General features: G+C 43.9%; 1 protein-coding gene across 1 annotated transcript in view; it reads left to right on the top strand.

Moving 5' to 3' along the window:
* The window catches only part of LOC124613370 (chondroitin sulfate proteoglycan 4), a 553,335-nt gene that overhangs the window by 22,540 nt on the left and 512,293 nt on the right, over positions 1-18,502 (top strand). The window contains exon 3 of the mRNA XM_047142070.1: positions 6,113-6,255. Within this exon, the coding sequence (XP_046998026.1) occupies positions 6,113-6,255 (143 nt within the window). The remainder of the gene's footprint in view (positions 1-6,112; positions 6,256-18,502) is intronic.

The raw sequence follows: 18,502 nt of genomic DNA, 5'->3' as shown, positions 1-18,502 counted from the left end.
TGATCACGTAAGAGTAGAAAAGATGTGGAATGATTTCAAAGAAATAGCATCGACAGCAATTGAGGGACATATACCACATAAATTAATAAGTGATGGTACTGATCCCCCTTGGCACACAAAGCGTGTCCGATCGCTGTTGCAGAAGAAACGAAAAAAAGCAAGTCAAATTTAAGAGAGCGCATAATTCCCAAGATTGGCAAAGTTTTGCAGAAGTTCGAAATATAGGGCGTACTTCAATGCGAGATGCTTTTAATTATTTCCACAACGAAACTCTGTCTCAGAATCTGGCAGAAAACCCAATCAATACCTTTATGACAGTGCCACTAAAGCAGAGTTATTAAACACGATTTTCCGAAAGTCCTTCACGAAAGAAGACGAAGTGAATATTTCTGAGTTCGAATCAAGGACAGCTGCCAAGATGAGAAACTTCTCGGTGTAGAAAAGCAGATTAAATCACAATAAAAGCAAAGCTTCCGGTCCAGATTGTATACCAGTCAGGTTTCTTTCAGAGTATGCTCTACCAACTGAGCTACCCAAGCACGACTCACGCCCCGTCCTCACAGCTTTATTTCTGCCAGTACCTCGCCTCCTACCTTCCAAACTTTACAGAAGCTCTCCTGCGAACCACACTAGAGCACTTGCCCGCGAAAGGCAAAGGTCCCGAGTTCGAATCTCGGTCCGGCACACGGTTTTAATCTGCCAGGAAACTTCATATCAGCGTACACTCCGCTGCAGAGTAAAAATCTCACTCTAGAAATAATATCCTCCGTTCCCCAAGGAACTGTTGTAGGTCCTCTATTGTTCCTGATCTATATTAACGACATAGGAGACAATCTGAGTAGCCGTCTTAGATTGTTTGCAGATGATGCTGTCATTTGCCGTCTTTTAAAGTCATCAGATGACCAAAACGAAATGCAAAATGATTTAGGTGAAATATCTGTGTGGTGCGAAAAGTGGCATTTGAACCTGAATACAGAAAAGTGCGAAGTTATTCACGTGAATACTAAGAGAAATACGCTAAATTTCGATTACGTGGTAAGTCACACAAATCGGAGGACTGTAAATTCAACTAAATACTTAGGTATTAGAATTACAAATAACCTAAATTGGAATGATCACATAGATAATGTTGTGGGTAGAGCAAACCAAAGACTGCGATTCATTGGCTCTTAGAAGGTTCAATAGGTGTAATAAAGAGACTGCTTACACCACGCTTGTCAGCCCTATTCTGGATTATTGCTGTGCGGTGTGGGATCCGCATCAGGTGGGACTGACGGATGACATCGAAAAAGTTCAAAGAAGGGCGACTCGTTTTGTACTATCGTGAAATAGGGGAGATAGTGCCACAGACATGATACGTGAATTGGAGTGGCAATCATTAAAAACAAAGGCGTTTTTCGTTGCCACGGGGTCTTCCCATGAAATTTCTATCAGCAGTGTTCTCCTCCGATGGCGAAAACATTCTGTTGGCAACCACCAACATAGGGAGAAATGATCATCACGATAAAATAAGAGAATCAGGGATCGCACAGAAAAATTTAAGTGCTCGTTTTTCCCGCGCGGCGTTCGAGAGTGGAACGGTAGAGAGACAGCTTGAAGGTGGTTGATTGAACCCTCTGCCAAGCACTTTATTGTGAATAGCAGAGCAATCATGTATACGTAGATGTAGATTGCTGCTCATCGGCGTAGGATTTTGCACGTTAGTACCGCAACCGGACGTCGAGTGGAGGCAGATGACCTTTCCAGACGAATCACATTATATGCTCCAGCGGAGAGATATCTACTGGCATTCCCTTGATGATCTGTTTCTGGAAGGCACAATGGATCAACACAGGTATGTATGTGTCCTTGTGGACCATGTCCATCTTAACATGCTGTTTTGTGTTTCCCTCGGCGTGTTGGTATCTACCAACAGGACAATGCAACGTGTCAAATACTTCACATTGTGCGTGCGATGTTCGAAGCCCACTAGGATAGTCTACCGTACTTCCTTCGCCACCAGACTCTCCGGATTTAAGCCCAGTCCAGAATCAGTTGGACTACCTCGATCGCGCTGTTCGCGCCATGAATCTTCAACCGAGAAACCCGGGACTGGTGTCGGCATGGCTGCACATCCCTGACGGTGTCTTGCAGAGGCTACTCTTTCTCTGCCTGCACGTTCGCGCTGCAAAAGATGGTTATTGACGCTATTGACGAGTGGCTGCATTAATGTGACTCGATTGTGTAACTTCCCAATATCTTTTTGACGAATCTCTTGTCATGTCTGAGACAAATGTGGTGTCAGTCCCTCAAGATTGATCCCTGAAGACTGGTGTGCAAGCTAGGATACAGTTTGATATGCCATCGCGGACGTAGTACACTAGTGACAAGTAGGAGAACAGGGTAGGCCAATCAGGAACTCGTACGTTTCTGGAGGCTTTTGTGATTAAACTGTAATTGGTGTTTTACTTCAACCTGCTGAAATCTACCATTTGACGGTATAACAATGGGTTTTAACCATCTTGCTACATATTGGCGAGCATTCAACATCCCTTCGAAAATTAACAAATCAGTCCTATTGTCATATGAAATAGTTCCCCGCAACACGATTGTAGGAGCTCGAGAGTTATGGGCTTCAGAATTGCCGTTGCGAGCGAGATTTCACTAGGTCGACTACGGGCTCATTGAATTCAGTGTGACCACCAGAAAATGAAACTACATTCCTCGCTGAGCATCACAGTGTGCCAGTGAGAATCCCGATTGACTGTCTCTCTACATCGTGAAAGTCTCTGTTGTCTGTGGTATGGCGTCAGGGGTTAACGACGCTTGGAAACGAGAGATGTTAGCGCAGCTTCCAGTAATTAGCTTTCGACGATCTTTCTACCTTAAATTGTGCTCTGATTTTAGCTATTGTAATCCATCTACTCCTCATTCGAGTCACTTCAACTCGTGGTGTAAACCTTCCGCAAAAGTACACGTGCCTGCATTTCTTGCCTGAATCCATCTCAACACTAGTGGTTCCGGACACCTCGCACAACTGCTCTCTGTCAGTATGATGCATGCATATTACACACGGCAGTGATTCGACTTTTCTCACAGTCTTAATAATTTTGATTCTCTGCACATGGCCGTCCCCCGAACCTGCTGCGTTGCGACGTCCACCTGAAAAGTTCCACTAAAGTTAGACTCAGCCAACAGCCATATTATAGTCACTCTATTCCTCAAATGGTTCAAATGGCTCTGAGCACTATGGGACTCAACTGCTGAGGTCATTAGTCCCCTAGAACTTAGAACTAGTTAAACCTAACTAACCTAAGGACATCACAAACATCCACGCCCGAGGCAGGATTCGAACCTGCGACCGTAGCGGTCTTGCGGTTCCAGGCTGCAGCGCCTTTAACCGCACGGCCACTTCGGCCGGCGACTCTATTCCTCCTCTGTGCGAATAAGTTTTGTCAGCACCGAATATATCGCAGACACAGAAGTAGTAAATTTTAAGAAACATGCCCGACAGCTTTGGAAACACTGGAGGATAATTTTGGTAGCCATCGATGAAGGTGTTCTTGATGGGACACTTTGGATTTCCGTCTGTGTAATTAATTAATTAATCTGACTTTAAGCCTTACTCCTAGCATGATAGCTGCTGTTACAAGTGGCAACCGAATGAAAAGAGGGTGATGGAAAAAAGTAAGTACTTTCTTTCTTATTTCGAAAGTAATCGCTATAACTGTGGGACAAGACGGTCAAAGCCTTCATGGAAAAAAGTTACCGTTTCCTACAGAAGCACGTTTGGACTTCTGCGTGCACCTCTTCGTTCGGAGCGAATCAATAGCCACGAATGTCTTTCTTCAGAAATTAAAAGACATCGTAATCGCTTGGGGAGAGATTAAGACTTACTGGGGAATGTGTAAGACCTTTCCAGTGGGACTTCTGCGGATCCACCCACATGTTGCCAGGTTGTTTCGACAACGCTACAAAAGTTTCGCTGGGAAGCAATTATACATCCTCCATACAACCGAGCGAGGTGGCGCAGTGGTTAGCACACTGGACTCGCATTCGGGAGGACGACGGTTCAATCCCTCGTCCGGCCATCCTGATTTAGGTTTTCCGTGATTTCCCTAAATCGCTCCAGGCAAACGCCGGGATGGTTCCTTTGAAAGGGCACGGCCGACTTCCTTCCGCGTCCTTCCCTAATCCGATGAGACCGATGACCTCGCTGTTTGGTCTCTTCCCCCAAACAACCTAACTCATCCTCCATACAGCGCCTGAAGAAAGACATTCGTGGCTGCCGATTCTCTTCAGACGCCGAAGGCACTGCGTGTCTTGTCCCATAGGGGGATAAATGTATTAAAGATTATGACGATTAGTTTTGAAAAATAAACAGTTTAGTTTCTTTTTTACATCTGTCTCTTGTTCATTTGACTGTCTTCCGAAGACTGCAAGAGCTGACAAGTGCGAGAATTATCGCACAATCAGCTTAGCAGCTCATGCATCGAAGCTGCTTACAAGAATAATATACAGAAGAATGGAAAAGAAAATTGAGAATGCGCTAGGTGACGATCAGTTTGGCTTTAGGAAAAGTAAAGGGACGTTACGGCTAATAATGGAAGCAAGACTAAAGAAAAATCAAGACACTTTCATAGGATTTGTCGACCTGGAAAAAGCGTTCGACAATATAAAACGGTGCAAGCTGTTCGAGATTCTGAAAAAAGTAGGGAGAGACGGGTCATATACAATATGTACAACAACCAAGAAGGAATAATAAGAGTGGACGATCAAGAACGAAGTGCTCGTATTAAGAAGGGTGTAAGACAAGGCTGTAGCCTTTCGCCCCTACTCTTCAATCTGTACATCGAGGAAGCGATGATGTAAATAAAAGAAAGGTTCAGGAGTAGAATTAAAATACAAGGTGAAAGGATATCAATGATAAGATTCGCTGATGACATTGCTATCCTGAGTGAAAGTGAAGAAGAATTAAATGATCTGCTGAACGGAATGAACAGTCTAATGAGTACACAGTATGGTTTGAGAGTAAATCGGAGAAAGACGGAGGTAATGAGAAGTAGTAGAAATGAGGACAGCGAGAAACTTAACATCAGGATTGAAGGTCACGAAGTCAATGAAGTTAAGGAATTCTGCTACCTAGGCAGTAAAATAACCAATGACGGACGGAGCAAGGAGGACATCAAAAGCACACTCGCTATGGCAAAAAAGGCATTTCTGGCCAAGAGAAGTCTACCAATATCAAGTACCGGCCTTAATTTGAGGAAGAAATTTCTGAGGATGTACGTATGGAGTACAGCACTGCATGGTAGTGAAACATGGACTGTGGGAAAACCGGAACAGAAGAGAATCGAAGCATTTGGGATGTGGTGCTACAGACGAATGTTGAAAATTAGGTGGACTGATAAGGTAAGGAATGAGGAGGTTCTACGCAGAGTCGGAGAGCAAAGGAATATGTGGAAAACACTGATAAGGAGAAGGGACAGGATGATAGGACATCTGCTAAGACATGAGGGAATGACTTCCATGGTACTAGAGAGAGCTGTAGAGGGCAAAAACTGTAGAGGAAGACAGAGATTGGAATACGTCAAGCAAATAATTGAGGACGTAGGTTGCAAGTGCTACTCTGAGATGAAGAGGTTAGCACAGGAAAGGAATTCGTGGCGGGCCGCTTCAAACCAGTCAGTAGACTGATGACCAAAAAAAAAAAAAAAACTGTAGGATGGCCGTGGTTAGTGGCTAGAACACTGGGTACCCTCGCTGGAGGTCCCCAGTTCAGCTCGAGATAGGGGCGGGGAATTTTCCTCGTTCCAGCCGCTCCAGGTCCACTCATCTGCCATCAAAGAAGAATCGGGTTATCCTCCCCGGCTCCCCGGGAGTAAAATGCGGCTGGGGCGCTCGACTCGCCACCAGCTCCCTCCCTCACTACCCTACCAACAGCGAGGCTAATGACGAGGTCAAGAGCTTGTGCTGCAGATTTCACCACTTTTTTACTTTTTGGTACTACACGACGTTCTCTCTAGCGAATGCGATCCGTGACATTTCACCGGCCTGCTACACCTGCTAGCAGCAGCTGCGCTCTCTCACTGAGGACGCGGCTGACAGTGGCTGCCGCCCTTTCTGCCGACAGGTGCGCATCAACGTGGGCGACGGCGAGCGCGAGATCTCGTCGCCCAAGGGGCTGCGCCTGGACGACCTGCAGTGGCACGACGTGCTCATCTCGCGCCGCGACGCCGCCTTCAGCCTCACCATCGACACCATTCACGTCGTCACGTATGTATCCGCCGCTGCTACCATAGACTGACAAATACCCAACATTTTGCTACAGTACTGCTTCGATAGAAACAGTTATACACTTGGATGAACCTCAGTTAAACATCATCCTCCAACTGGTTATTTTATCCATGTTGGACCTTCGCGATGGTTGGTGAATGATGCAACCAGCCACAAATACTTTCTCAATGTTTCATTTTGCTGCCATAAGCGATATCGGACTAGCAAGCCCATCTTCAGGTGACTAATATTTTTCGTTACGCAGATGTTTTGGTCAACAACATGTCTGCTCCACACTGAGCTAATATGTTTGAGGAATTAGTGCTACTTTATGAGTTGTTTCATTAATAAAAATACGGTAAAGTGCATGCATTTTATATATATATATATATATATATATATATATATATATATATATATATATTGACTTGCATATGTTCCAGTAGATGGTGGTTCGTTTTGTTTTGACCCACGTGGTTTTCTAGCTCGATGTATATGTTCTTGAATTCCACCACAATACACAGATTCTAAATCAGTTACTGTAGCACTCTTCACAATATTCTTAAAATCGGTGTTGAGCATCGCACGTGTGTTACACGTTTTCCTTTACAATGTAAAGATTGTCATTACGCAAAGATACAAAGATATCATTCACTGAACATCGACAAGGATGTAAACGGAGCAAATGATTATTTGTGGGATGTGCAAAATGTAGCATGTTAATAATAGATAAATATTTGCACCTTAAGCTTACACATATATCTGCTTTATAATATGTAGTCGATTGGCTTCGAAGTATTTCGTTAATAATTATCACTGATAGTATAAAAATCCTAGTACAAACAGTTTATCGTGCTGTCTTTTAATAATAAGTTTACGCTTACGGTGCAAACATTTTTCTGTTATTAACATGTAAAATTTGGATATCCCACACATCATCTTTGTTCTGTTTATATCCATGGTCGACATTTAATGAACGATAGCTTTGTATCTTTACTTAATGATAACCTCTGCATCGTAAAGAAAATCAAGTCTATAACACCTATGCGATGCTCAACATGCATTTTCAGAATGTCCGCCCCTGGTAGCTGAGTGGTCAGTGCGAGGGAATGTCATACCTTACGGCCCGGATTCGATTCTCGGCTGGGTCGGTGATTTTCTCCGCTCAGGGACTGGGTGTTGTGTTGTCCTTATCATCATGATTTCATCACTATCGACACGCAAGGCGCCGAAGTGGCGTCAACTCGAAAGACTTTCACCAGGCGAACGGTCTACCCGACGGGAGGCCCTAGCCACACGGCACGGCATTTTCAGAATGCTGCGAAGTGTGCCAAGTTACAATATGTGTGTTGTGGTACAATTTAATAACATATACATGGAGCTAGAAGATCACGCGGATCACAAAAAAAACGAACCACCATCTATTGGAATATACATAAGTGAACACAACTATTTTGCACCATATATAATGCAAGCACTTCAGCGTATTTTTATTAGTGAAACTACTGATAATGTGGCACTAACTACTCGAATATTCTTGTGCAGTGTGGAGCAGACAGCATGCTGCTGACGAAAACATTTATGTAATAAAAAATATTAGCCATCCGAAGATCGGCATGGTAGCGGTAAACCAGTTATGGCAGAAAAATAAAACATTCGAAAAGAATTTGTGGCTGGATGGGTCATTTACCAAATGCCTGGTTCTCAACTGTTGTAATAAAAAGGATATCCATAAATTTTCTTCACAGCTTTAGCCTTTAAAAATTTAAACCGATACTAATTAATGACAGCTGTTTTCAGCGTCATAAATATTTGTTTCCGCATTCGTATACGCCAATGTGTGCACCCCTGGTGGCATGGACAATGTTGAGTGCTATTCAGTTTCTCTCCTTGTACTGTCTAGGAAGGGCATGGCTACATGTTGGTCACAAATCGTGTTAAGAATAAGTGATCCGTCATTTGAAGATGTGCGAGCCTTAAGCTAAGGTAACCGTGGCATGGAAGCACATTCTGTATGTGACGTTTTCACATGCAAAAAAAAAAAAAAATAAATAAATAAAATAAAATGATACACAAAGGCTCCCTTGACTGTCGATCGTGTTGTCCAGATACTCCTCACATTACTGTATAAGCACCATCTCGTTATCAGCTACATTCTGTGGTGGTTGAGGCAGGTCTGTAACCCTTCAGACTTGAGCATCCCGTGTACAGCTGGCGCAGAGAAAGGGGAACATTTGATCTTGATGTTTCCAATCCTGTTCATGGTCGACAGTTGGAGGAAAACGCCAAACTGTCGGATAGTAACCGACGTTTAATTAAAGTGCAGCGGTGCGGAGTATGTGTGGTCGCCGTGAGGGCATATTATTAGCCATGGTGACAGTATCACAGAAGCACATAGGGTGTTTCGGAGCCACTATCAGGTCAATTTCCTTCATCATACGTAATCAAGACGTAGATTCCTGTCTTGTAAGAGACTGCGTCGGTTTTAAAACAAAAGAAGCCTAGTGGGTTTGTGTTATTTATACCTGTACAGCGTCGATGCTGTGCGAGCTGCATTGGTAAGAAGTCGTCATAGTTCACTACGAAAAGTGGCCTCGTCATTGGGGATCGGACGCAGGAGCTGGTAAAGAATATTCCACAGGCTTCACTTTAATCCTTACAAGCTTCCGATTCTTCAAGAACTAAAGCTTCATTATTCTGTATTGCGGGAATAATTTTCTGAAAACTTGTTGGCTAAAATCAATGAGGATTGCTGAAAATTTTTGGATGTCAGATGAAGCCCATTTTCCTCTAACTGCTTACGTGAATAACCAGAACATTTGGCACTGGGCAAAAAAGAAAAAATAAAGCCAAAGTTGCTATGCGGCGTGCAGTGTCGCGTTGCAGGATGATCGACCCTTACTTCTTTCCATAGTAAAGCAGGCTCTGCCGTCAGTGTCACGTCTCAATGTTATGTCAACGTGACACATTTTTGGCTTCATTCTGTTAAAGATCTTGATATTCTGCTCACTCGGCTTCAACAGACTGAAGCCACCTCACTCACTGCCTATAGCTGCAGTGACACGTTTGTTTGGGGATCTAATTTCAAAGAATGCCGACATCACTTGGAGCCAGAAGCTCCAGACTTCTCAGTCTGTGACTACATGTGACATCTGAAGAGCGTTGTGTACCAGATTAAACCAACAAACCTTGCCCAGCACACGACTGAGATTGAGGAAAACGTTGTCAACATCCCGGAAAATATCCGAATTGCTGTTTTGAAAGTGATGCCAGTGAAATCTCCCCTCTGGTAGAACACCTATTTCTACACCTGGTTGCTAATACACTCGATGTACGGTGCTTGAAAATGGTCTAAGGCCGACATTCTGCAAACGTACTGCAATGAAAAAATTCCAAATGTAGGCCACACTCTTTCATTTAAATATTGCTGAAATGTTGTAGTGCAACGGAAAACATTTCCATCCACCAAACCGTTAATCAGTAACGACCACTGGAAACACGTTACACTCAAAACCATGAATCCCAACGGAATTAATTTATTATTTTTCAACCGAAAGCTCAGACTTGATAACGATTGTGAATGGACATTGGCAACCCATCACATCTGCACTACTATTCTATGAAGCTACCTAACAGTACTGTGAGAACTAGAGGATAATCTTGCTCATAGAGTTGTAAGGTGCAATATTTGTGGTTTACTTACTCTAAGACTGAAGACAACCGTGTAAGTTGAAATGACATATTTAATGTCGCAATATTAGCGGAAAAATAACCGCTTCTACACAGTTTCCAATGTGAAACAAAAAACAGTTGTCACTATAACGCATCTCGTAAACATCAAAAAGTGAAATAATCCTAAACGCAACAATATTAAATTTTAACTCTCAGAAGGTTAAATTTTCCAAAACATGATAATATTAAAGTTTAACTAGAAATTTCTTTACAAAATTGTTCCTACATTTACGTTATGATGTTGGTCACTGCCACGAAAATCGTCTGATTCCGGTTCGAAGTTTGGTACTATTTGTAGGATGACAATCAAGTCTATGGTGGATGGTTAGTTATGTGACAAATTGAGCAAACGATTACCCAAGATCGCTCGGGTTTACAGTGGACGCAAGCTGGTGAACCAACAAGTTTATGCCTCTGCGTGCGGTATTTACCTTAAGCTGCGATGTGCTGTCGTCTGCTAGACCGCTCTCTTCCGCTGAAATTCCTATAAAACTAATTACACCTTTGCTACGTTTCTCGTTATGTGAGAGAACAAGTACTCATCCCCAGTCTTAGAATGTGGCAATATACACGCGGATGGTTGCAGCAGTGTGAATATTATAATTCCCTCTCAGTTCTCACGAGAACAATTAACTAATTGGCTGGTTCGTTTCTCCACAGTTGGAGCTAAACGGTGCTACAGTTAATTTCTAGCTGGATATCAGCCACTGTGAACGCAGTGTTCAAACAAATGTGCTCTGATCTGCACTTGACGCCAGTTCAGAGAAGAGTCCACGAAAATTTCCGTCTTGTCTTACTCATAGCCGAACTGTCTCCCCACCTGGGTTTTTTCGTTTCCACGTAACGGTTTTTTTCGACCAATAGGAGAGTTCGTCTTATTTTGTGGAAACACTCTCTACCAATCGCAATGTCCATACCATTAAACTGCGTCGAAACTTTGGCTCTTTTCTCCTTCCTAGCACGTTCCGCCAATCGGACGTTTTGTGCCCGTTCCAGATGCCTAAATGCGTACGTTGACTCTCTCAAGTGTGCACCACTCACTGGACATGTGATCGAAAATGCGTCACTGGTCTTGATTTGTATCCACTTGGAATTCCAAAACGCAGTTTTCTAAAAGTTTCCTTTCCTAACCTCCATTAGATGAGCCACTATACTCGCTCTCCCAATCTGAGTCAGCTGGTCGGTCATTGACTTTCTGGGTGGGACACCCCTTTAAGTGCCAGAATGAGATTTTCACTCTGCAGCGGAGTGTGCGCTGATATGAAACTTCCTGGCAGATTAAAACTGTGTGCCCGACCGAGACTCGAACTCGGGACCTTTGCCTTTCGCGGGCAAGATGGTAGAGCACTTGCCCGCGAAAGGCAAAGGTCCCGAGTTCGAGTCTCGGTCGGGCACACAGTTTTAATCTGCCAGGAAGTTTCATACCCCTTTAAGTGGTTTCCATGGTACCCCCTGTAGCACGGCCTTACCTCAGCGTCGACCCTCTGAATTCCAAACTAAAACGCCTCGTGCTGCATGTTTCACCTTCCGCTCAAACATGTATTGTAGGAACGGTGTGTTAATTATTGCTGATTGAATGTCATCCCTTTGTGCATCACATACTGCTAGACAAATCTGCTCCTTATTGCCGAATTAAGTTAGGTACTATATTCACCTTCCCTTTGCGACGTATAGAACTCTCATGTAAGGTGCGAATCTGACCTTCATTTATTCTGTGACCTTACAAAGTGTTTTACCCGAAGCTAAAAACTACAAGGAAAGCAATGATGTGCTACATCTGGTAAAATTTCATCAAGGAGTGGACTTCATCATCCCTCACAACTTGGGCTATAAGCTATTTGATATCTTTGAAACTGAAGATGCGACGATTTTATGTGTTCGTTTAAATCCCATTAGAACTGCCTATTGTTCTGTTAAAAACATTATTTAAATCTGAAACAGAATGCCAGTTTTAACGTGAAGGATCTAACTGTAGAAAATGAGAGCATGTGATGAACCAGCGCAAGATATTTTGATTTCAGTACAGACTAACTTGATACACGAAAGCGCGCATTGTTCTCACTTTCACTCAGATTCACCACACATCACATATATTGCGCGCCAGAACAAAAGCGTTCGGAAACAAAGGAAATTTCGTGATTGAAACCAAACTCGTGAATTCCACTTTCACCTGAAGAACGGTATGTATTAAAATAGAAAACAATAGGAGCAATGCGAGTGACAGAACAAACAGATATTGGTTCAAATGGCTCTGAGCACTATGGGACTCAACTGCTGAGGTCATTAGTCCCCTAGAACTTAGAACTAGTTAAACCTAACTAACCTAAGGACATCACAAATATCCATGCCCGAGGCAGGATTCGAACCTGCGACCGTAGCGGTCTTGCGGTTCCAGACTGCAGCGCCTTTAACCGCACGGCCACTTCGGCCGGCCAAACAGATATTAATAAATGGTTCAAGTTACATGAGCCAGCAGACACTCGGTCGACACAAAGATTTCACATTTCCACAGTTAAACAAATGAAAATTATTTCGAGTCTGACTAAAACTAGAAATTTCTACGTGATACCAAAGAGCTGGCCAGCTGCTTTAATAAAGCAGCCACTGCATTCAGAACCGGGCGCTAATGACCATAGAAGTTTTGCGCCCTAAAACAAAAAACAAAAAAAAAACAAAAAAATGCATTCAGAAAATAAATAACGCGTCAAGGTGGCTGTTGTTTTGAATTAGTTATCAGTTGAGGGACGTGATGGCAGGCACGTAGAGCTCCAGAGCGAGACTCACTTCCGGGTTTCTTTACCATGTATACACAATAACAATCCCATAAATATTATATTATAAAGTCTATTTTTGAGTATGTTTGTTATGCCGTCATGCTGACACTGCTGGACGGATTTTGAAAAAATCTGGAGTCGACATACATCCGAAATTAACACACAGGCTACCATTAAAAGTGTGTAGTAAAGATATTTTTTTATTTGAATAACACACAGATCAAAAAGGTTTTGCATCACCCCGGTTCCTAGAACTCCTGAACATAGACGTTGTCTGTGGATATTGTATCACAGACCCAGTCCCTTTGACAAGAGATATCACTAAACCCGCCCAAAGATGTAAAGAACCATGCATCAGCAGCGCCTATTAGACGGAGGGGGTCCGACAGCCGATCAGTTCCAGTCATTCCACCAGGAAGGAAGTACACGGCTCGTGTTGTCTGTAGTTCAACCATGCCTAGACGGTCAAAAGCGCGGATCGATCGCGTCCGCCTTGTTACTATGTGTCAGGAAGGGCTCTCAACAAGGGAAGTGTCCAGGCATCTCAGAGTGAACCAAAGCGATGATGTTCGGACATGGAGGACATACAGAGAGACAAGAACAGTCTATGACATGCCTCTCTCAGGCTGCCCAAGGACTACTACTGCAGTAGTTGACCGCTACCTACGGATTGTGGTCGGAGGAACCCTGCCAGCAACACCACCATGTTGAATAATGCTTTTCTTGCAGCCACAGGACGTTGTGTTACGACTCAAACTGTGAGCAATTGGCTGCTTGATGCGCAGCTTCACTTCCGACGTCCATGGAGAAATCCATCTTTGCAACCACGACAAAATGCAGCGCGAAACAGATGGGCCTAACAACACACCGATGAGTATCGCATGTGCCTTCAACCAGACAATCGTCGGAGACGTGTTTGGAGGGAATCCGGTCAGGCTGAACGCCTTAGACACACTGTCCAGCGAGTGCAGCAAGGTGGAGGTTACCTGCAGTTTTGGGGTGGCATTATGTGGGGCCGACGTATGCCGCTGGTGGTCATGGAAGACGCCGTAACGGCTGTACGACACATAAATGCCATCCTCCGACCGATAGTGCAACCATATCGGCAGCATATTCGCGAGGTATTGGTCTTAATGGACGACAATTCGGCCCCCATCGTGCACTTCTTGTGTATGACTTTCTTCAGGATAACAACACCCCTCGACTTAAGTGCGCAGCGTGTTCTCCATACATGAAACCTACCGAACATGCCTGTGATAGATTGAAAAGGGCTGTTTATGGACGACGTGACCCACCAACCACTCTGACGGATTTACGCCGAATCACCGTTGAGGAGTGGGACAATCTGGACCAACAGTGCCTTGATGAGCTTGTGGATAGTATACCAGGACGAATACAGGCATGCATCAATGCAAGAGGACGTGCTACTGGGTATTAGAGGTTCCGGTGTGTACAGCAATCTGTACCACCAGCTCTGAAGGTCTAGCTGTATGGCGGTACAACATGCAATGTGTGGTTTTCATGAGCAATAAAAAGGGCGGAAATTACGTTATGTTGATCTCTATTCAAATTTTCTTTACAGGTTCCGGAACTCTCGCAACCGAGGTAATGCAAAACTTTTTCTGATGTGTGTATAAAGCGAAATGTAGAACAATAGTTACTATTAGAAGAAGGTATTTACTCTGACTTTTGAACTGTATCGTATTTGTGAAAATACTTTTATTGCTTAGTTTGCCCTACATAATACTATTAAATGTAATGAATACAATGCTTACACAATCTTAAAAGTGTTTAGTCAATACCTCCATACAAGCCCGTCGCATTTTAGCCGCTAATGTCAGGCATACCATATAACTTGAGGATTCACAACGACAGTGTCATTTAAATGCTGAGACAGAGAAACGTGGTGCCTTTAAATGTTGAACGTGGTAGGCTTTTAGTTAGCCTGAATTTGATTATGATACAAACACACCAAGACAATTATGGCCTTTTCCATGATAGGCATGTCGCAAACAGTCATGAAATTACTTACTCCCTTTCCTGGCACGTTTTGTAATTGGCTGCTCGGTGGCGTACAAATTTTTTCCGTAAATAAACGAGTGAGTAGTGAGCGCCTCAGAATTTGATTTTTATTATTATTGTTTTTATTATTATTATTATTAGTAGTAGTAGTAGCAGTAGTATTTTATTCTGGCCCGTGCAGTTTGCTAGCCCACATGTGGCTGGCCCCTAAATACCTCCAAGAGATAGCATTTGTTATGGTGCATACGCGTCATTAGTGAGTTTCGGCACTAACATTTCTCTATAAATGACTGTTTAACCACGGGTAGCACCGTTGGAGCGCAGTTAGTAATAATAATAATAATAATAATAATAACTCTATGGCCGGCCACTGTGGTCGAGCAGTTCTAGGCGCTTCAATCCAGAACCGCGCTGCTGCTACGGTCGCAGGTTCGAATCCTGCCTCGGGCAGGATGTCCTTAGGTTAGTTACGTTTACGTAGTTCTAAGTCTAGGGGACTGATGACCTCAGATGCTAAGTCCCAAAGTGATTAGAGCCAATTGATTTTGAATAATGCTGTCCTCCATTGCAACATGTGAAATTGTATTAACAAAATTCCTCCTAACACACACACACACACACACACACACACACACACAGAAATCAACTAGACGTCATAGACAAGGAAATAAAAAGCAAATCAGAAAGTAAGTCTTAAAGCAAATCTCTTTAAGAGCACAGCTCACTAAAAGAATAACAATGTACCACGCATAGCTGGCCACCATCGTGCTACGCAGTGGCATACGGTAACTGCTCTCTTGCTGCAGTTACAAAAAATTCGACATATAACACAGGCTCCCAGCAATTCGCAAATAGCTGAAAATAGCAACAAACAGCCTAACACAGTTAATTAACAAGCTCTTTCTACACCGCTTGTGTGCAAACCACAAAAAAACCACTTCAAAAGTGCAACGTAACAAGGGTGACGGAGCTTCAGGACAGTTGTTCAACAAGTTCAAATCGCTGCCCAGTGACAGAGGTAGGTGCTCAAAACAAATATTACTACAGTTTTCAGCTAAGAAAAAATTCCACGCCAGGTTCCCGGCCATCAAATGGTTGAGCGTTCAGTGACTCGGAATTGGTGCCTCCAATGAGCCAGCTCCCTTAACACACGACTGCACGCCCATGTATCACCGCTCGACGCCACAACACCGCCGCCCTGAAGAAGTGTGCCCACTAGTTACCCAGCAACCAGGCAAAGATGTTCCCGCAGAACGGTTGCATGCACGAAACTTATGTGTCGCGCGCGGCTCAGTATTTTCTGAAGCGAAGTTTGCGACAAAACTAGCATATACCTTCATGAGCGTGGGACACCACCTAAAGAGCACACTCAGGCTGCCTGGTGAACCAGCCGATGGTCGTTAGCTTGCCATGCAGATTCGATCTGGTGTGAGTCAACACCCTGTCTCGCAATTTAGTATGCTGCATGTGGTGTCACCGCCAGACACCACACTTGCTAGGTGGTAGCTTTAAATCGGCCGCGGTCCATTAGTACATGTCGGACCCGCGTGTCGCCACTGTCAGTGAACGCAGACCGAGCACCACCACGCGGCAGGTCTCGAGATACGGACTAGCACTCGCCCCAGTGTACGGACGACTTTGCTAGCGACAACACTGACGAAGCCTCGCTCCTTTGCCGAGCAGATAGTTAGAATAGCCTTCAGCTAAGTCCATGGCTACAGGCTAGCAAGGCGCCATTAGCCTTACATAGCTTGTATCTAAAGAGTCTCACTTGTATCGTCAAGAGCGATGTACAACAAGGATGGATTAAAGTTAAGTATTCCAGAAGCTACGTACTTTTCTTTATAGCATTCATTACGTATCCTGTTTCAGACCTCACGCCATCCTTCGTGTGTTTATAGCGTGCATTGCGGTCCCCTCAAATCACACTGTGTCGGCACTTCTGTCGACACATCACTGCACATGTTCTCTTGTGTATTTCTAAGATCACTTAACGGACTGACTGCACTAGAGGGCATAGGTGGCGCCATGGTATGGTACATTGTGAGTTCTTTTATCAATCCAGCAAGACACAGTTGAGGATATCGCAGTTAAAACAATGAATAAACAAGATCTGTCAGAGATCATAAAAAATCACTATCGGAACGTCTCACACGATGCAGAAATTTTACCGTGATGGCGCATAGAGTCACAGTATTGTGTTTACGTAGTAGTGTGACTTTACGCAAGGGAAGACAGTTTGGACGATGATATGAGAACTCTTCAGCCACCAAAGTTTCGACCTATTCGCAAGATTGAAGAGTTTGCAATGTTAGTGCATGCCAACTGTTTCAAAACGGTAAACCATCTCACAGCACAATAGGAGTCTTTCACAGGAAGCGCTACAAAATTCAGACTGATGACCTGAACATATCTCACGCTTCCCAGCAACGTGTGCTATAGATCCTCATACAAGACCAGCATGCTTATCACACGACGGTTTGTGTGGATGTGATCGGTAATTATGATGAGCCGGCCGTGGCGGCCAAGCGGTTCTAGGCGCTTCAGTATGGAACCGCGCGACCGCTACGGTCGCAGGTTCGAATCCTGCCTCGGGCATGGATGTGTGTGATGTCCTTAGGTTAGTTAGGTTTAAGTAGTTCTAAGTTCTAGGGGACTGATGACCTCAGATGTTAAGTCCCATAGTGCTCAGAGCCATTTGAACCATTTTTGAGTTCTGATTACGATTTGATGTTTGTCAATCGGATCATACTGGAAAAGAAGCATGGTCTTCCCTGTACGGTGCGCAACTGAAGCGACAATCCGCCACTTAGAGAATGTCACTATCGCCACCACAGAAAAAAAGGCGACAACAATGGTCAAAAGGCATTGTGATACTTGAAGTGTTCAAATGGAATTGGTGACTTGGAATTCTACCCAGCTGGTTATTCCAGTATGATCCCAGCTATTTACGCGATTCAGTTCGTCGCAAGCCTCCCGAGCTATAGCGTCGAAAGAACTGGCTGTTGCTACACTATAGCACAAATGCACATCGCTGTGTCCTTGAGGAACTCATAAAGCAACAGGGCACCGTTTTCTCACAGCCTCCGTTCAACGTGTCTCGCACCATGCGACTTTTCTGTCTTTCCCCGCACTCCTTGGGGGATGTAGATTTCATTCGGCTGAAGAGGTCATTACCACCGCAAGAGAGCCGGTACGGGACCTTCCTGCCGATATGTATCAGCAGCTGTGTGGGCGACTACGAGCATACCCGCCAACGACAACTATTTTGGGCGAGGATGAGGAGCTGTTTAAGTTTTCACCGTGGCCATGTGGCCTTCAGGCCAAAAGCCGATAAAAAACATAAAATGTGTACACAACTTTGGCTATATGTCCTTCTGGACTAACGCCAATAAACAAAAAGAAAGGGAAGTGTACGTCGCGTCCGCACGCATCAGTCTGAAAAATTAATAATTAATAACATGAATAAACCATTTTATTAAAGAAATTCTTTGGATGTCAAACATTAGAACTCTTAAAAGATAGCCATCTTTTAAAGTCCATTAGACCAATGTTTAGTAATCTCCATAGAAGCTGATGTTACTATAACGTGGTTATTCTTTGTGCCCCGTAGAGTGAATGGAGTGCAGTTCAGTAACAGAGATTTGTACTCCACGGCAGTCACAATAATTTGCATTATCAGATAGAGAATAAGAATGTAGTATGACACAGTATCCCTG

The sequence above is a fragment of the Schistocerca americana genome, chromosome 4 (genome assembly GCF_021461395.2).
Source record: "Schistocerca americana isolate TAMUIC-IGC-003095 chromosome 4, iqSchAmer2.1, whole genome shotgun sequence".
Taxonomy (NCBI): Eukaryota; Metazoa; Arthropoda; class Insecta; order Orthoptera; family Acrididae; genus Schistocerca; species Schistocerca americana.
Note: the sequence above shows the minus strand (reverse complement) of the source record. Positions and strands in the feature narration are given on the sequence as shown.